The sequence below is a fragment of the Dermacentor variabilis genome, chromosome 2 (genome assembly GCF_050947875.1).
Source record: "Dermacentor variabilis isolate Ectoservices chromosome 2, ASM5094787v1, whole genome shotgun sequence".
Classification (NCBI taxonomy): Eukaryota; Metazoa; Arthropoda; class Arachnida; order Ixodida; family Ixodidae; genus Dermacentor; species Dermacentor variabilis.
In genome coordinates this window covers 103,385,497-103,406,790 of record NC_134569.1, presented here as the reverse complement: position 1 = coordinate 103,406,790, position 21,294 = coordinate 103,385,497, and the positions used below count along the sequence as shown (strand labels likewise).

General features: G+C 43.5%; 1 protein-coding gene across 11 annotated transcripts in view; it reads left to right on the top strand.

Moving 5' to 3' along the window:
- Positions 1-21,294, top strand: part of dlg1 (MAGUK family member discs large 1) — a 717,696-nt gene that overhangs the window by 564,276 nt on the left and 132,126 nt on the right. For all 11 annotated transcript variants that reach the window (XM_075681544.1, XM_075681545.1, XM_075681543.1 and 8 more), the window contains 3 exons: positions 556-658; positions 4,052-4,288; positions 6,612-6,789. In XM_075681544.1, the coding sequence (XP_075537659.1) occupies positions 556-658; positions 4,052-4,288; positions 6,612-6,789 (518 nt within the window). The remainder of the gene's footprint in view (positions 1-555; positions 659-4,051; positions 4,289-6,611; positions 6,790-21,294) is intronic.

Sequence of the window (21,294 nt, the reverse complement as noted above, 5' to 3'; positions counted from 1 at the left end):
GCATGTCAGCTGGCAGGAAACATATTGTTAATCAGGCTAAATAATCTTGGTTACAGAGCTCTATTGCTGCTACAGTTTTAAAAATAATAATCACGCTTTATTAACATAACGGTTACATTAGCACCAATAAATCATAGGCCTGCCAAACCCACGTTGGGCTTGAAGGGCAGAGCCAACAGGCAGCGCTCCCAAAACTACAATATCGCGGACACCACAGAATATGCAGGAATGTTTTTTGCAGGAACATGCAAGAGAAAAAATCCCTAACAGCAATGAGGAGAGAAATAAAAGAAAAACTAACCACATAACTTAGACAAAAATGTGGTATGAGGTAGCACTTATAATACAAAACAAACAAATAGTAATCTTGCATTTATGTAGTACTAAGGATCCTTCCATTTTTTTGTGTGCTCAGGTGGAGCAATAATGTTAAAGCTATGAAAGAAGGTTTCTTAAAGTAAATATTGGTTTGCAACGTGCTCTTACTGTAATGGTAATGGTATTTTTGTGAACTTACAGATGTTTGTCATTAAATCTATTCATTCGTTTTTGCAGAGTCAACGATATCATCCTTAGAGTCAATGATGTTGACCTCATAGACGTCCCACATTCCATAGCAGTTGAAGCTCTCAAACGAGCAGGGAACTCCGTTCATTTGGTAAGTCCTGAATAACTTCCACTGGCTGCTATATACCAGATAGTTCTAAGCCAGTTGTAACTGTAGTTTCATTGTTTTTGCTTTTTTTTATACAAAGGTACGGTGAATGCATGTTTTCTGGTTTTATTTTATTTCGTCAATATTTATATTTTACAAAGAAACTGATTGTATTGATGACCTTGATTCCTTGAATATTGAACTGGTAGTCCGCGTTTATATCATTCGCTTCTTGGTCATAAATCATGCTAATATAAATTGGTTATGCAGCCTTCAAGCATAGTTTCATTTGCTTCTTTTCTTTTCATTACCATTTTTTTTATAGCAAAGGGCAATAAGTAGGCCATAACAGTTGCTTTCATTGTAGTGTTGCACCTAAGTACAATCGTAAGAACCAAAAGCAATTTTTATAGCTGAGGTGAAGGTGGAGTTCTAAACAAGATGGAATAGCCTGATATTCTTAAACATTGGGGTGCAACCACAAATAATAGATGCAGTACTATTTATAGTGATTTTTATAGTGTGTAGACTTTATCAGTTGCAGCTGTCCACCATTTGTTTGGTTGAACCATGAAAGGTTGACAAATAGCAGTGGAAACAAAAACCCCATTTTGAACAAGGAGATAAGTTATATTAATTATGTGACAAATGTACACTAAAGTGCCAGTCATAGCCCTAACTTATTGTTTATAGTGTTTCATTGTAATAGCCCTTTACTAGAACTGCTGTTGTAAATAATGTTTTTTGAAACAGATGGTAACGTTACTTCACTCCACATGCCAGGATTGCAAATGCTGCTACAAGCTGTTGCGTTTATGGCCAAAAGTGCACGCTCTCTTGAAACGTTAATGCAATGCTACTTTCATGGTGACAAGTTGTTACAGTGCTATGAAATTAAGGAAATATTTACCCTCACTTCTTGTTCTTGTTGTCCGACTACAATGGATCCTAAGCCACATTGTAATAATGGGAAATGAAAAAACAGATAGAATGGCTTCTGCAGCACATACTTTGAATGAACTTGAACCAATATCATTTGCTGCATCCAACACGGAGACATGACTTCAGGGTCTGAGGCGGAAAATATCAAAAACCATTGGGTCCACTGAGGAGACAAGATCGTCTCTCTTGTGGACCATAAACCATTTGTTACACTTCTCAACAAACCTCAAAATAGAATGGGTGGTAGACACACTCTTACATCATCTGTGTCTTGAAGTGGTGTTCACACCGTGTTTCCTATATCAGATAGGAAAAAGACCCTCTTCAGACTGTGGGCATTGTGGCACCCCAGTAGCTTCTGTAGAACATATTCTCATCGAATGTCAACAATTTGACCAACATTGAGAAGCAATTTGGAATCATCTTGATGTCTTAGATAGGTGTCCCTTGTCTGTAAATAAATTGCTCGAACCCTGGTTCTGTCTCTATAACCAAAAAAAAAAAAAAACTTTGAAAGGCTTGTGCAATTTTCTTGGGGACAGTGACCTCATTAGTTCCTTGTGAATAGCGCTATTTGAGTGAGGTAATTCTTGTCCCTTGGTAACATGTAATGATTATGTTGTGTTATTGACATATTGTGTGCTTTGGTGTGGGGTTCTTTTTTCATCTAAATTTATTATCATAATGACTTTTTCATGTTGGTGACTTTTTATGTGCTTTGCTTTCAACTAAACTATTTCAACATGTGCAGAGACTACTCATGATTGTCAGGTCATGCGCAAACGCTGCATTAATTTTCATGTTGGTGACTTTTTATGTGCTTTGCGTTCAACTAAACTATTTCAACATGTGCAGAGACTACTCATGATTGCCAGGTCATGCGCAAACGCTGCATTAAGCTTAATTTGTATATGCAGCTTCGCAAATTTATGTCAAATTCTTTGTATGCTTGTATGGTGCATGTAGCATGTATTTTTTTTTACTTTTTTTCATTTTAAGCAATTAATATAGCTTTCTAGTATTTCAATTTATAGTGTTCTCTTGTCGAACTTATTTCTTCTCCTTTTGTGCGTGTGTGTGTGTTTAGCTACCATTTTGGGATAGCGAGCTCAGTAGCCAAACTTCCCAAACTGTTGCAGGTAATAAAAACAATCTACAAAGGCTTAAGCAAACTAATTCCTGGTTTAGTAGTAGTACAGCTACTTGTAGTAGTGACAGCTACTGATTTCCAAGCAGTTGAAATCTGTTTATTCACTGAGTTTAATGTGAATAATAGCTACTGCAGATTATGTACATATTGTTGTGATTGGCCGTTCACCCCGCGACACCCCTCGGTCATGGCTCGCACAATTATGGTGAAAGGGCTGACGGCCTCGTTGGGATGGTTCTCGGCACGGATGAGTTATGGCCAGCATGGGAGTGCCTCATTCATGAGAGGTTTCAGCAATTAGCAATGATACGGCTGTCACCTGTCAGCAGCACAAACTGGCGTGTCCAAGTGAGAAATGCCCTCAGTATGACCCGGCCACCACCCATCAGAGTATGGCGTGTCCAAGCCAGAGATGCGCTCAATATGGCCCGGCCCGCTCAGTATGACCCGCCCAGTATGACCCGCTCAGTATTACCCTCTCAGAGTATGATTGGCGTCAGTAAAAAGGGCGACCTACCTCCGGATTGGTGGGACTTGATGTCAGCGGCCTCCTGACACCGGATCGGTGGGACCTGATGTCATCGACCCCCTGGCACCGGATTGGGGAAAGTGACTAAACAAAGATCACGCACGGCATAAAAGGAGCTACGGACGGCGGGAGTAATCGATGACTACCACTTTATTATCAACTTTTCTGTATTTCTTAGCATTTCATTGTATTTCTTTGCATTTTCTTGTACATATGTCAATATATACGAGTTTGTCCGACGTCCTGAATATCGGACCTAGCCTCCTGTTCACTCAGTCCGCCACGAGGAAAGTGCATCCCACGTCTTCGAACCCTGAGTCGCAACAGTATGAAGACTAGGTTACTATAATCGGAGTGGACCAGAGCTGGCATATAAAAAGCAGTTACAACTGCAATTCCTATTTATGTTACACGCAACAACCAAGATAATGTTAGAAATATAGACAACAATTGTTAGAATTGTTGTGACAATGCAGCATTGCTCTAGTATTCGCAGGATATGCAGTGTTCCTCAGAACTTACAAGCTATATTGTAAATGCAAAAGTAACAGTTTTCACAGTCTTATCTTTGAGAACGCGATTTTACAATATCCACTGAAATCGCATATTGGTGTACAAATGTGTGGCACACTAACTGCTGTTGATTCTTGTTTTGTACCAGCAACATCATCGTTTTCTCTTTTCTTGAAAGTGTGTAGGTCTGCCTAATGTTTTTTATATCTTTACACGTAACACTTGTCGTCACATGTTGCTGACATGGCCATCTCTTGCACAGCTGGTGAAGCGCCAGCGGTATCCGGGACCCCAGGGGGCCAGCCAGCAGCAGCACACGCCACCGCAGGTGGTCGAGATCGAACTGATCAAGGGCAACAAGGGCCTGGGCTTCAGCATTGCCGGTGGCATCGGCAACCAGCATGTGCCGGGTGACAATGGCATATACGTCACCAAGGTCATGGAGGGTGGTGCCGCACACCTCGATCGGCGGCTTGAAGTTGGCGACAAACTGGTTGCTGTAAGCTCTGTTCACCTCCTCTTCTGGGAAACTAGAAAATTAACAATGCTGCACTCTCTCCTGAGTGCTGACCAGCATGGTCAGACACAACAAAGCTGGGGTTTCCATGCAGACATGCATTCAATGGGTCAATGAAAAAGCAACCCTTTTCTTTAAATAACATATAGTTATGGAATGTTGCATACCTAAAAGCAACTCTAAGATAGATTATCAGGTTGAGCTGGATTGGTTTAATACACTAATAGGCTAGTGGTGAGGTCACATTCAGTTAGAGTACTGGCTTGGAAAGCCAGAAAGGGAGGTAGAAAGTGGATGGCAATGTTACTCTCAAATTCTTGAAGCAGTTTCTTCTGACATCATGTTATGGTAAGGTTTTTGTTGATTACTAAAGAAAAAAATAATGTTGCATTTTGAAATAAAGGAGAATAAGAAAGAGAGAATTATGATGTGTATGAAAGACCCAACTTTGTAAAATTATCATAGTGTCTGTGATGCTGCACAGTGGTATGACCAACATTACGATTTGATTGCAGGATTGAAACAGGGATGTTTTGAATGCACTTGGTGGTGTTTCTCTGATGCTGACAGTGTGCAAGCTGCTAGTGGGTTTGACCTGATAAGTCTGGTCAATCCAACCTTTTCCTTTATTTACTTCACAGATGAACTCTTACTAAGCGAGACAGAGGTGGCTACTTGCTAGTTGCTCGCCAACCATCTCTGCGCAGGTCTTTCTAGTCAGTCTTAGTAAATGATGTGCACTACTCCACACAGTTATTATTAGAATATGCTTGCAAAGTTCAAATGGCCGCACTTCAGGCTGTAAGTAAGACCAGGCACTCGCCCCACAAATCCACTTCTACACATTCAGTGTACACAAATCACCTCGAACAAGGGCACACATGTATTTAGAGTACTCCACCTGCAGTATGCGTAAGTGAAGGGGCTAAGGCTGAGTTAGAACACACATTTGCTAAAGAAACCACTGCAAAGTAATTGCGTGCCTGTAAGAGGTGCCGTCAGACGACAGAACTTCACTGCTTTTGAGGGTAAAAACAGTGCATAAAATGATGACGATAGAAAAGGGAGAACACACTGCGAATCGCTTCATGGTGTGTGTTCTCCTTTCTTCTGTTGTCACCTTTTTATATGGTGTTTCTACCCTCAAAATCCATGTTGAACCAACAAGCCCAGCACCCAGCGCTGCATGCTTCTGCAGTTCACTGCTTTTTTTCTCCGTCCTTTCAGTTTTGTCCACATGCACACTGTTACTGATGCCAGGAGAGGCCATCTGCCACACAATCATATGTTCCCTATCGTAAAGCTCACAGCAGTACTTGAAATGTCAACAAAAGTCTTCAAATGTTACTCAACGTGTCAAGAGTGTAATATAATCTGAAACAAATGAGCATCATTGTTTAACATGTCATACTACCTGCTTTGCATTGAGCTCACAGCTCTTGCGTGTTCCAGTAAGGCAGATTGTCCTTTGAGACCACCCAAAGGAATCTCACGAATGTGGAAATACCAAACCTTTCTTTTTCCCTTTAAATTGTGCACATGCTAAAAACTAGCAAACAAGTTCAAGCCCAAGGAAATGTGATGAAGAAGCATGGCCACATTCATTTCTAATGGCTGAAAGTGGCCATCCTGATTTTGGATCACTAGCGTTAGCTGTGTTGCTTTTTCGTCACATTTAACTTTTTGTCTATCATTAATCCTTCACTCTCTTTCTCCCTCTAAATATCCAAGCCCTTGCTCAAAGGTTTATTTACGTGGTTCCGCCAGATGGACTTGAATTTTCAATTTATGTTATTACTTGCAACGTGGGGTGGGTTCTATATATGTATTAGTTATGCATAACTTGTTTACTAATTTTACTTATTGAATTGGCTACTGGTGCAGATCATGAAACACTGCATGAAACTGTTGATACTGTATGGTAGGGAAGTGCTTGCTATATAGCGAGCTTGGCTGTTTCATATCCGTTCCTGTTCAGAGCATAAAGAGAATGTATGTGGAGAGAAGAAATGGCATGAGTGCTGCTTCATCGGCTGTTTTGTGTTGTAACCATATGGCGGCCTTGTTATGTAGCTGTCAATATTACCTTTTATGGGTAGCCTTCGTTTGTCATTCAAGGTGTGTTTTCTTTACCTCAATAAATATATAAAATGGAAGTAGCATAGTTATCCTGTATTCATTCCTTACCCTCAACTCCCCAGGCCTTCTTTTGTTTACACTTGTTGCCATGCATAACATTTTTGCAAGATTTGCTTTCCATCTTGTAATTTGTTCCTCCTTCTTTCTCACCATACAACCGGTGCAGGTGGGTGACGTCAACCTGGAGAACGTCACCCACGAGGAAGCGGTGGCGACGCTGAAGAACACAGGCGACCACGTCATCCTGACTGTGGTCAAGAGCCAGCCCTTCTCGTTCATCAACCACTCCCTGCCCCCTCCTCCCCCACCTCCAGTGCAAGAGACGCGCCTTGGAACACCCCCCCGTAAGTTGGCTAGGTCACCAACATCACTTTTTGACCAATTGGCTACTGGAACCTCGTGCACAGCCCATGACACCTCTAAGGAGGGAAAAATTGAAATTTAGGGTAGTTGGTACAAATTCATCATGGTGCTTTAGGTAGCATGCAAAAACATGAAAGAAGGCAGACAACATCACTACACACAACTAAAACCCTTTTTTGGAACCCACCCGAATAAATAGTCTTTAAATAAATCCACCCAGGTCATGCGTGTGCAGAAAATCAGACAAAGAATGACAGAAGTGTGGACAGCGATGCAATTTATGTGCCTTGCCGAAGACGTATCTTCTTAGTAATAGTTCAACTGAGGAACAGCTGACAAGTCTTCCGAGTCCTTGAAAATGTGATATGCTTCAATAACTTGCATAGCCATCTTACCTTAGATAACCATTCATCTTCCATAATATGTCCATAGAACATGATAGTTTAAATATTGCACATATCCTATAGATATCTAGATTTGTCAAAACATCATTACCAATATATACCATGGATAATCTAAGGCCCATCCTGATTACGTTGCTGTAACACTGTGAGGATATCACAGCTGGACATATGTGAGCCCTAATAGATGCTCACTTTAGGAATGCGGAGTTCTATGTATAGAACACCTAGCGTATATTTTCCAGCTCACGCTTGTGAGCTATACCTGTAGGTCACACAGTAGACGTACTATGAAGGACATATTCAGTATAATGTTCGCAGCAGATGCCGTGTGGCAGAACGTTCACAAAGCAAGGTCAGATACATTCTGTGCACACACTAGTGCACACGCCCGTGATGAGGAAGCGCAGTATACTCATTTTCCTGGGCATCCCGCCTAGCACATTGAGCATATTAAGTTAATGAAAGCTTTAAAAGTAAATTGTATCAGAAATGTAGATGTGTACATATGAAATGCAGACATGATAGTTTCGAACCGTAATTTGAACAAATGAGGAAACATAATTCTGTCATGTAAACTGGAAAAAGGAATGGCCTATGGGAGGTCAACTGTTCATGTGTGGTCCAAAGGAAGTATTTGCCATGTTGTTACAACATACATTAGATATCATGTAATCAGCAGCACCATAGCCATGGACTACCACGTTTCGGAACAAAAACTGTCTGAGAATTTTCGATGGGCCTTCACTATCTAACCTACTACGCCTATGGTTCCGCCATTTACTTCTTCAAATTTTAAGTACCACACTCAATGCAAATGGCATTTTATACGCAATGAAACTCCGGCAAATAAATGTTTTCAAATATCTAGTTGCATAAAAATTTAACTACAAAGCATTAATTACACCTCTTGACCAATGTAGCATCTCAAATAAATCTTCAAGAAAACTTAAGATGTAGCCAACCAATATCACATAGTGCTTACATCTCTGGGATGCCAGTATGTAATGTCCATAAAGCGACTGATTCTTAAGTAGAATGAACATCAATAAGACATTGCCTACTTCATACATTTAGAAAATACCTAAATGTTAGTAGGACATCCTTTATATGTTATGACGGGACTTAGACGAATGGATCATACCTGGATGTTAATAGGATATTGGTGGTTCACTGGGCTGTGCTGGAACAAGATACATGTGCTGTACTCACGTAAAGAAAAGCCAAGCGGCTTCTGTTTTTTTTTCTGACATCCTTTTAACATATTTATACACTTACCTGTCTGCCCCACAACAGCAGCTACATGGAAGAAGAATTGATTAAGCGCATGATTAGCACTGTACATATCTGTTTTGATGCTTTATCTCAGATGACAATGATCACATCCAAGTACAATACTGCACTGTGGTGTTGTCAGAGCTCCCACAAGTTCTTTGAACAGGGCCAGGATAGGGGATGATGAAACAGTCACCGCTCTCCATGCCTTTGAACCTTCCAGGTCACATAGGAGAAGGCTCCATTGGGGGAAAAGAATTCAGCTGCATTAGCTAGCGCAGTGATGGTGTCTGCACTCCTTGCAATTGGTAGCCATAGTTTGAAGCCTAATCTGCTATTCCAAAGAATTGAAATGTAATTATAATAAACAGAAAATTTTACACAAACGGGATAACATTCTGTTCCTTCTGCCACTGCCGACTCTACTGTCAGTGTCTACGATGCACTTCTCTATGTTGCCACTAGTCCTCCAAGCATCTCTTGTCCTCAATTCTTTGTCTTTCTTTTTTTCTTCCTGTGGAGACTTAGTTTTATGTGACCAGACGCTTGAAGAAATAGTTTCCTAGACTATGTGTCACTCTCAAGCCCTAGCTTGCCCTCAGGTTGTAGTTATGCAATTTTTCACATTTTTGAATTTGAGGCAGGTGTCCAGCTTGGCTGTTAAATAATGATCTCTGCATTATCTTCCGTTGTCGACCTCTCCATAATCTTTTGATAATAAGCATTGCTTACTGGCATAGGCACTGTCATGGCCATCCATAGCTGTGTCTCAGTATCCTCCTATGAAGAGATTAAAATGTCTAAAGAGGTTTTGCAATCACAGAATTCACCACCCGAAGAAGTTCTCCAACCGTCAGTGCTAAACCAGCAGCAGCATTGTTATAGTACTTTCAATATCACCTTACATATTTAGCAAACTTCTTGAATCCCTTCACATCTTTCCTCTTCTCTTTCTTCTCTCCCTGTCTTTATCTCATGTAGCAATGCATATAGAAAACATAGGGCATGGCAGCAAGCTTGTTTGTTTGAAGTAGCATCTCCTGTTGTCTCGTTTTCGCTGATAATTTGAAATTCTGTCCAAGAAGGAAGTTGTACTTGCAACAAAAGGTTTCCTTAGCTCAAGAATTTCTTTATGTCAAGTTTTCTATGCTGCAGCAGTAAAACTTACTGTACAGGTTTCTAGAACAGTCGTAATAGAGAATATCTTGTCACTAAACATTTATGAGCAGGCTCCCACAAGAAATGGAATTAGCAAAAAGAGGGTCAATAGTACTGGCGAGTGCAGTAGATATTCTCTTGAATATCTATCAAGAGTTCCTCACGAACTGTGCCTACTGCTAATGGCAGCAGTCTCATGTTGTCATGCATACCATCACACCACACCAAGATTAGGCTGCCATTTTGTTTGTTTGTTTACAGAGAATAGTGAGTTTCAAGCCTAAGATCACCAAATTTTCTATAACAACACAGTGCAACAACACCGAGACAGTGCATGTTTTTGTCTTCAACGCCAGTTGTTGCCATGACACTGCATTCCTTTTGTTATCTGGTTGTGCTAGTTGGCATTCTCCTATGTTAACTGACAAATTACACTTCATTTTGGGATTTCGAAGTATATGCACAAGCATGAGTGGCTGTACACTGAGCACAGTTTCTATGCCAGCATGACTGGCAGCAGAGTGGTGCATTCTATCGCCTGCTGAACACAGTGTTTTTTGCCACTCGCCATTTCTGTTTGCACATAAAAATACAATGAGTGCAAATTCTGGCTGCGGGCATTATTCGCGACTAAGATAAACATCAGGGGCACTGCGAAGTCTGGATATGCTGCTGTGCTGCCTGGTGGACGCATCAAGGTCTCTGCATCCCCACTACTGCTGTCTCTTATAAATTTTTTTGTGATGTGATGTTGGTTTGTACTGTTTTGTGGAAGGAGAGCTGGTAGCTGACACTGAGCACATCATTTTAGTCAGTATCTGAGAGGAACAGTACGTAAAGAGGCTGTTGGGTTCACGCCGTGTGTGCGAACCTCTAGCATGACTGCAGACTCTCACTAGGTTCTCAAGAAAATCACCTATGTATTCCTAGACTCATTGGCCATGGATTCGAACTACTCATGGACTGCCGCATTATTGGACAAGTGCAAGCACATTTCTGTTGTTTTGATTCACTGTTAAGGCATGAATATAATCCAGCAATTCCAGCATGCAAGACAGTGGCCAGCAAAGTTAAATACGTCATGTCGGTAACGCCAGGATCACTGAAAATTTGCTACCTGTATAGTTCAGTTCACTGAACATGGCCCAAAGCAGCACGACGATAAGCTGTTGCTGCTGTGCATGTGAATAAGTGCGCAGTATGTGAGCGCTTTTTCATTTGGCGAAGGCGCAATCTCTTCACGCTCTCTTCAGTTTAAAGAGCAAGCGAATGTAAAAGTGATCTTTGCGCTTCGTCGTGCAACCTAGCTCGGCAGTTCAACGAGGCTGTGGCGAAGCTTTTCTGCTACTTTTGTGTTCCGAAAACTTCTTTTACCTATTTTACCTTCAAGATATGTGCAAGGTGTCTGCTGCTTTGCTTAGCCGTGGTTTTTGCGGTAGGTTGCTCACTGTTTCGCTCGTAGAGAACAGAAACAAGAAAAGAGAAACTGAAGGATCTGCTTACAATAAAAACACACATTTGCACACCAGGTGCAGGTGTGGCTAGTGGTGCATGGCCTGATTGTAACTGATTACTCCCCTCCCTCTTTTTACCACTGCTCCTGGCTACTGGAAGGGCAAAATCTGTTTCTGTGTAAACTTATGTTAACTCACTTCTTGCGTGAATCCGAACTAATTTTGTACGTTCCGCTATAGCTTCTCCAGGCCGCAAGGAGGCCATACTGCTGTGACACTGAAGAGTTATTGATGCAAAAGCGTCAAATGGCCCATTGAGTGAAAAAGCCTATGTCTGTAGCAGCAAAACAGCACCTAAACTCCCATTGCCTGCGACGCTACGGCATGAGCACACCTCGATGGAGCAGAACGAACGAAAGGGAACACCTGCTACCTCGGTAGCACGCCATGTGTTGTGTGAAAGGAGAAGGCATCACCACGACAGCATGTCACCCTCGCTCTCACTCTTCGAAGCCTGTGCTATCCATGCATTCTAACTGCACCTCAGTAAGGCCAAATCAAAGCATGCCATGTGTCTCAACACACTTGCTTGCCCGCGAGGAGTTCATAACTGGAAGGACCGCTCAGCGGCGTTCAATTGGACATTAATGCTTTCACATTAACAACCCATAAGAAATGCTTAGGTATCCTAGGAGGGTTTTTTTTTTCTTTTTTTTTCATGCCAGCATGTATGTGCCGTCCTTGAACAGAGCAATTTACCGACTTTACTCAGGAGCACTAGAAATTGTGCTGCTCCAATTTTCACTGATGTACCTACCATACACGGTGGCGGGGGCCCCACATTGTGCGTTGTATGTATCCTGTATAACAACCTCATTAAAAATAATTGAGTGCCATGGAGATATTCACGTCACAAAGTGCATTACCATGCCTTGCATTGCAAACTGTGCATTGCAAGACAAACACTGCACATTATCACAATGGCCAACAATCTCAGTGCAAACTCTCTGAGGTTTGCCACAGCACTTTACTGCAAATGTCGTACAAGCAACAGATTCACATTCTCTTTACACCATAAGAATAAACCCATCCTCGCCTGAAAAAAGTAACTGTATCAAGCAAAATGCCAAGAACACACAGCCAGTGCCATTGTTCTCACAGCTTTGCAATGCTGAGATTCGCAATCCATGTCGCTTTGCAGTGCAAATATTTTCGTGCAAGGGGAAATTTGTAAAAGGAGACAAGCATGTCTTTCTATCTGGCTGATAAACACTGTGAAATGCAGCAAGACTGCTTGGACATGTGCAGTTCCTTAGGTGGCAACTCCATCGTTCTATAATCGCACCCGATTGCAGTACTACGGCTACAGAGGCTATGGACTGAGCATCTTCTCTTTTTTTCCTACGAAGTTTCCTACGCTCGTCGCTAGGTGTTGCATGAATTGCTGGAGTCGAGAATACAAGGATTGGTTGAAAACTCTTGCACCTATAGGGTAAAGGAATCGTTGCAGAAGGGTAAGCTTTTTTTTTTTTCCTCAACAAGAGCAAGTCTCTTTCATGCTTCCGACCAACTTTCGTATGTCTGGGAGCTAGGTGACACCTCCACAGAGAAAGCCTGCTTGTGGCAAGTGGCAACTTGCATATTGCTCAACTTTGTTGCCCCATCGCTGGCCTTACACTTGAAGCTCTACTGTAGCAAGTACAGCAAAATGAGCCTTTGCATCTATACTGCCACAAAAATTTGTTTGTTATATGACTGATATTTGTTGTAAGCATACGCACTGATATCGGCCAAAAGAAATATTGAGCTTAAACTTATTACTCACAGGAATGGTGGACACAAAATGGAGTAGACAGGATGGGCACTGTGCATGGTTCGTTGGTGTCCAGCCCCCATTCTGCCCTGCATATCCTGGTGTTTGTGTCCGTGTTTGTTGGTACTAATCAGTGGCATCGCTAGGTCGTCTGGCAGCCGGGGCCCATGGGTCCTGTGCCCCCTCCCCCTCGCCGGGTGTAGTCAGGAAGGCAAGGACATAGAAAATTTCTGGGGAGTGAGAGGGGGATGATGTTTCAGCACCAGCGAAGCCACCTTGGACCTCCCTCCCTTCGCTTTCGTTCCCAGATATGGCTAATGTAGCAGGTATACAGGCTGTTTTACTTTCTGTACCAAATAACACAGGGTGCTGCACTGATAACTTGCGATAAGCATATTTGCACATCTGCTCTCATACTTTAAGCTTGGCAGCCAATACAGAATAAGATTTAATTAGCGATTTTAGAGGCAATATTGCATTTGCGAAATTAAAGCCCGACAGTATTATGTTGCCCAGCAACAACTTCACAAAGATCGTCGTAGGTACTACAGCATGCAGTATTTTGGCTGTACCCGGCCCTGAACCCAAATGAAAATTAAATAGCTTGTCAGTGACACTGATCTTCCCACCCTATCAGAAAACGCCACCTGCTTCTTCGCTGCGCGAATGCCAATGCTATGACAATTACGAATTCTCTTCATTCTGATCAGTAAACTTTCTGTATTTGCTGCTATTGGCAAACATGATCATCCGAGCTGCGGTACCGCCACAAGATTGGAAATGGAATAGAGCACGCTCCACGTTGATTTCTGGCGTCACCATGCAAAAAACAACATGGCCGCGATGAAGCCCGTGCCAACGAAAGCTTGCGCTACTCTTGTTCTGCACTCGCAATGAAGAGGGTAGCGATATCAACGTCACTGGTGCACTATTTCATATTTCTTTCGGTACTGCCATACTGGGCCGCCCGCAGTGCCAAAGTACTGCAGGCTGTCGCCCCCAAGACGATCTTGTTTAAAGAAAAAGATTTTGTTGAGTTAATAACATGACATTGGGTCCTCAATTCCTGAATTGCAATGTTTCCTCTATAATTGCTAATTAAGCAGTTATTTAGAATATCCTTATTAATTATTTGCCATATTTTGCACAATATCTACTTCCTAGTGGTCGTAAAGACAGATAACCTGATCATATATTGGGAGATATCCTCACGAAATTCACCTTTTTGTAAAATTCCGTGCAGTTGAAACAGGACACTGTATTTGTGACATGAAGTCACGCAACAACAACAAGAAGAAGAGGAAGAGGAAAAGAAGGAAGGAAAGGTAGAAAGGTCAACCTGACGAACGTCCGGTTTGATGCCCTACATAGGGGAAGGGGTTTAAGGGAAGAAAAAAAAAGGAGAGGAAGGAAAGAAGGTACTATCCAGGTGAATACAGTACATGCAGAGTTCCATAACCTTACACCTGTAATCAGTCACTGAGGCCACTCGATTTCATGAAACATAGCAATGCCCACATTGCTTTGTAAGCCTGCGATGCGTGGGGCCATGGTCCAAGAATCTTAGTCTCTGAAAATGGTCTGCTATCTTATCGGTTCAACACCCTCCAAAAAACGTCGCATTCGATCTCATAGAGATTACAAAAATGTAACACGTGCTTGACCGTCTCTTCACATTTACACGAGTCACATATCGGTGTGTCGGTCATTCCAATAAGGAATGAGTAGGCTTTCGTAAGAGCTACCCCTAACCAGAGGTGGCACAGTAAAGTTGCATCACAGCGAGAGAAGTTCAATGGACTCGGCAGCTTCAATGTAGGATCCAGCCGTTGGAGACGGCAGTTGGAAAAAATTGGGGTGTTCCACAAAGTTTCCGTCTTGGTTTGAGCAAGTAAATGACCCCTTGCAGTGTCTGTCCTTTATAAGGGTATAAGAAGTGTCAGGGCTTCTTTATGTACTGACCGGGCGGCATCATCAGCAAGGTCATTTCCAACGATGCCACAGCGCCCCGGAAGCCATTGAAAGATGATGTCATGTCTCTGTTTATGAGGGCTTGATGGAGAACTTCTCCGGTCTCAAATACCAGTTGTTCGTGGCTCTTGTGTCGTAAAGCTGACTGCAGACTCTGAAGGGCTGCCTTGGAGTCACGAAAAACAACCCACTTTAGAGGTTTGGCTTGTGCGATGTAATTAACAGAGGCACGTAGAGCGGCAAGTTCTCTTGCTATAGATGTCATTATATGGGACACTTTGAACGTGATTGTGACTTGTGAGGCCAGGATGATAACAGCGCCTGTGGAGCTAGTGGATCAGACAGATCCATCAGTGTAAATGTGCGTTCTTCGTTCATATGCCTCATTCAGTTATGACAGTGTGAATTGACCTAGAGCCACTGTTGATTGACGGGTCTTCTTCATAATTCCCAGAATCGTGAGGCATATTTGTGGCTGTCATAGGCACCAGAGGGTAACAGTGGTCTTGCTGCCGGTGTAAAGCATGACAGAAGCTAGCCTCAATGTGTTGCAGCAAGTTTGGAAAATGTGGCTTGAGGTCATTATGCTGGCAAAGTAGCAATGTAGTGACTGGGCACACGACACAGATGTCAAATGTGTGCTGTAAGGTTGTCAATCGTTGTATATGTCGGAACCAAGTAGTCTCTAGTAATCATGATTGTTGCGTGAGTCAAGGCAGATTGTGGTAGTCCAAGAAATGTCTGTAGAGACTGGCCTTGCAAACTTTTAAGGGTACGAATGCTTGTTTTACATGTGTTCACCAAAACCAGCAAGATGTATTGTAAAAAGCCCAGAAGCAATGTTCTGTACACCTGCAGCATGGACCATGCCGACGTGCCCCAGGTTTTTCCACACAGGAACCTCATTATATGTGCAATTTACTCTAGTCTCCACTTCAGGTAGATGCAGTGGGGGCTCCATGAAAGGTCCCTAATCACACATAAGTGATGAGACTTCTGTTATTTGGTACCCTGGCCATCAAGAGAAACATGGTACAGTGCCATGGGTTTGCGCGTAAACAAGATTAACGCCCATCTTTAGGTGGACACACTAAGGCCTTGTTTGCAGAGATGCGAACAAGTTCGAGTGACTGCCCACTGAAATTTTGCGTGCACTTGAAGATGAGCCGTCACAGAAGACCAAAGACCAATATCATCAGCGTACATTGATAGGTGAATTGTCTTGGGTAATAATTCAGCAAGGCCAACCATAGTTAGGTTAAAGAGAGTAGGGCTCAATACCCCACCCTCTGTGGGACACCACTGTGACAACGACAACAAAATGACAAAGAGACGGTATTCTATGGCTAGAAGACAGTGTTTTTATTCAATGCCGCGAAACTGATACAGAACTGATAAATGGAATACTGTATAGAAACTGACGACACAAACCATGGTGGAACATGAGCGCACCACACGAGCGCACCGCACACGAAATGTTCCGCTAAGGCTAGCAGTGTAGCGACCACTTGGCTATTTGAATTTTTTAGCCCACATATTCATGCAATTATTATGCAGGATGTTGATAAAGCTGCAGCCAACAATTCTGCGGTAGTAAACATCGAGTACATGAGCTCAGGCTTGCTGGTTACTGGAGCATTCTTTACCATTTACACCCAATTAAGCCAGCGGAAGGACCCACCCCACCTGGCACCTGGCACCCAGCCCCCCCCCCCCCTCCTCTTTTACTTCGCCACTTGTACTAATAGTACTAATGTGTCACGTGAGTCAGGCAACCAACTAGGCCTTTATGTGTTAACTATTTACATGCTGCAGCTGCAGCGTACAACTGTAGTTAACACAGAAACCTCTGGTCTCAAAAGAAAAAAAAAAGAAGGGCATTTTATGGGCGCATTGCACATTGAAAATTTATCAGTCGCTGGACTACTCATCCTTACCTTTGAGGCATCATCCTCACTATTGCTGCCATTGTGATCCCCTAGCAAGTCGTCATCCAGTCAAATCTCTAACTTTGCAAATGGCAGCACCACGACATTGCATGGAACAGCTGCCCAAAAGCACCCAACTTCACACAGCCACCAGGGAGGCTCATTTCACCTGCCTAGTTGGTATAAGTTCACGGCCTTCCACCGCCAGACACTCATACTCAAAGCGGAGCAAGTTCTCAGAAGGCTTGCTCACGCCGTTGGCAAGAGTTGCAGCTGCCCCATCAAACCATCAGGAATCGTGAGCATGTCTGTACACTCTTTCTGCAGCTTCGCTATCACCTTGGCTCTGAGGTGGCTTGGAAAGGAGTTCAGCATGAGGCCAGGAATGTGATCTTTGAGCGACGTTTCCAGCCTCAGAAGCCGCACCAGGCAGCACCATTCGACCACCACGCTATCCGTCATGTATCCCTTCTCATTGATTTTCACAACTATGCCTTTGAGGAATGCTTTCAATGGCATTGTCTTTTGCTTGAAGACAAAGTATGGGCTAAGTTTTGTGCTATCCGCCAAGCTTACAGCACGAAGGTAAACCAAAGCTTTTCATATCCAGCTGGGAAGAACTTCACCCCACAAGCTCCCATCATGTTCACTATAGTGTTGTTTGTCATGTCGAAATACTCGCGAGTTTTATGAATGCCAATCTGGCCAAGCAAGTATATTGCCACGAGTCGGGGAGCTTGAGAAACTGCCCGTGGAGGACGACGACTTTCTTCTCGTTTATCTCATATGCACACTGGTGGGGAAATGCAGAGAGAAACCTGCCCTCTTCATAAACTTCAATGCCAAAGCCCTACTGGCTCTGAAGTTTGTCCCAGGTATCCCTGCCTCTGAAGTAAAGATCCGGGCTCTTTACATGACCATGTCGTATGTTACTGGCAGGGACCAATTGGCTGTTCCACTGACATATGCCGCAAGCTTGACCTCCAGCTCCGTAAAGCATCCTGACTTAAGCTCATGGAATCCTCTTGACTTGCCATCACAGCTGAAAATTTTGTCTCGCTGCAGCCACCGCTCTGGCACCACAGGTTCCAAAATGTGGAATTTGCATCTGGTCGTGCAGTTGTTAGTTTCTTCGACATGAATGGCAGCCCTCTTGAACTTTGCCACCAACACGTGCTGTATACTTATCGGACCTGAGGCTCTCATGATGATTCACAAGGCAGGATGGTATAATGTAGCCAACAGTCAAGCCAAACTCTTCAAACAAAAAGCCAAAAGGAAATGCGGTGTTGGCTATAGGCGGCGAGTTTTGGCGGCGCTTGGCGATGAAACCTGCGTCAAGGGTGGGACATAAACATGCACCTTCAGTTCAGCGTGCTAACACGAAGGAGAACCCAAAGCACGCATTATTGATAAACTCTGGTAGTAATCATTGTCACGGAAGTGGTTAGAGCACAACACTGTTGTTCTTGAGCGCTTGAAGTTCTTTCACTTCACAGCAGCCTCCCACTTAGCTGAAAGCTTCTTGTCTTGCGGGAACTAATGGAAAATCGGAACATCGTCGTGGCCGCTGGTGTTCGTGCAACCGTAGGCTGCACAGAACGCCGGCATGATCGGCCTACAAGTTCAATTGATGCTGCACATGTCAGCTACCACTCTATATACACACAAACAAAGAAATGTAGGGTTGAGAAAAGCAGATTAGGATGGCACGCACGCAGAAATAAGCATGGTCAGGCATAGCTGCGGAGACTGAGAAGGAACGGAACACCAGTGCTGACGTCATTACGCCGCGGTTTCCGGTCTCCGCTCACATCGTCAGTGTCAGCAGCAGCGCATGGTGCTCTACGGGGGCGGAGCTACAGCGCAGTTTTAACCGACGATTACGTCACTCCTAAACGAAAAATCTCCCCCAAAATTTTACCTGTGTGGTTTATAGGGTTACCGCATCCATATATGAGCGTCTTATTGAATTCGACAGACTCTTCAGCTTCCCTCTAAGTGGATACGTTTTAATGAGGTTTTACTATATATATATATATACACATTTTTTACACATGGAAAAACTTCGTGTGACCTCGAACGAAGAATTGAGCGCTGAAGTGACACCATTATATGAGTGTATACTAGACCTCATAGTAGGAGACAGTTCAATTTCACAGTTCGAGTCCTCTCAGCGGTGTAGTCTTCCTTCGTGTAGTTGTTGTATACTTGGCTATCACTAATACTGCTTTGCCTTTCCCACGAAACTGCAGTCTCTCCCTCTTTCTATATATATATATATATATATATATAGTGAGTCCAAGTATAAGCGCTGCTGCGCATTACTGCTGTTGATTCTGATTTCGAGTGAATCCTACTTGGCCTCATTTCGGTTGCTGAGGGAATTATACAGTGTTCCTCAATTATCATGCACCAAGACTTAAAATAAAAGAGCTGTCGCATTACTCAAGGAAAACCTAGTGCACATTGCTTCCAGTACAGTGGAGTAGCCGCCAGTAATTCTTTCGTTATTGAGATTTAATTCAGTAATTGCAATTAAGTATCTAACTCGAGAAGTGCTTTCCTAATTTTCAAAGTGTCAATAAGGCATATGTATGCACCCCAAAATGACATCTAAATGCAGTGTTTTCAGCGGCGTACTAATTGCGTACAATTTTTTCCGACTGGCAAAAAAACCTCACGAAGTATGAAAAATACCACGTGAGTGCACTCCCACCTGCATCATAAAGCAGCACCCTCAAATAAGCTGATTGAAAGCAACTGCATTTGCTGTCGCAAGCTCAGAGAGAGCGCATCACCTTGATAATGGTACAGAAGGAGCACCAACTGCAGGTTTCACGGCTTCACAGATATTCATTCGTCTCATTTCTATGTCACACTTATTATCCACCTCTCAAGGCCGACTGTTCACATTGATAACAAAAGCCCCTTGATAATGCGGCCGAAGTGCCACTCCGACCGCGCATGAAATGCGAAAAGCAATAGGCATAGAATGTTTCAAAATGTTACGTGCTGCAAAAACAGGCTCATGTCAAAAATAAAAGTGAAATAAACAAACCGGGAAGCAACCAACTTGTAGAGAAAAGGGAAAACCGATGGATTCAAGAAAGTAAATATACCACTTCTAAATGAGCCGAATTGGCAATCAAAATGTCTGCACAAAAAAAAGAAAATATCAGATTTTAGTGTGCCCTTATTATCTATGAATTTGTAAGCTCTGTTGAACACCATCCTAGAGGACATGTTTGAATAGGTCTCCTTTTGTAGCTACTGTAATGGTTGGGGTCGGGCATGAAATAGATAGTAGCTGGCCCATGCTGTCGTCCAACTCATCCATGCTGAGGTCGTTGTTGAAAGGAGGGACTTATTCTCATCGAGAACGAGGAATATGGGATTTATTTACACTATCTACATGAGAATGTTACAGTTGATCAGTCTAACATGACCGAAAGAGAATGCACGCTCAGCAGCCGACGACGGCTGCTTACACTCTGTCCTCCCTAGATCCCTAGGTGAGGGAAAGCGGCCGTTCAACCATCGACCGATGGGAGCGTCCAAAGTCATCATCGCCGACCTGCCTTAGAAGGGGGAGGGTTTACACACTAACTTCCACACAGCTTTCACTGACTGCACCGAGGTGAGAGGGTTCTCGCAGACAAGGGTCCTGCCCAGAAAAGGCGCCTCTTGATCCCAGTGTTGACTCTGCAGACAGTGGCCACCGCGTCTGTCCATTGACTGACGATTTCTAAGACCCGTGAGACGGCGAAAGCGAACACACTAACAACAATACTTGGTCCGCCAACCGCGCCTAGACATGGTGGTGCCGACGGGCTGTTGACTCAGCGTATTGTCATCCCTACAAAGCGAGTCACCGCAACAGACATGGTGGCGCCGATGGGCTGGGGACTGTCGTATTGTCATCCTTCCAAAGTGAGTCGCCGCAGCAGACATGGTGGTGCCATTCGATTGGGGACTGTCATTTCCCCGAAGATCGCCAGCCCCCACAGGTTGAACGTAACACTACGCAGTACTGTGTCCATTTTATCACATCTTTAGTGGCTTTCTTGATGACAGACGCCGGAATTCTACGGCAGACATGCGTTATCTTTGCCTTGAACTAACTTGATGTCCATCTCCATCATGTAAGCACGATCTTTCACATAACCCCAAAGAAATAAATAGAGCGGAGGGAGGTCAGGTGACCTAGCTGGCCAATTAACAGGCCCGTGCCTTCCAATCTATTGCGCATGAAAAGGCTGCTGCTGTGTGCTGGCACACAGCAGCAGCCGTCTGTCTGTAGTATCTTGCTGATACCACAGAAGTGGAAAACATGACAGCGGGACTGGCTGAGAAACTCATTCACCACTCCTTCAAGAATTTTGTTCATGTAACGCTGTCCAGTCAGCGTGTGATCGATGAATATGGGAACGATTATAGCACAGCCACAAATTCTGCAGCACACTGAGCGTCCGCAGGTATTGGT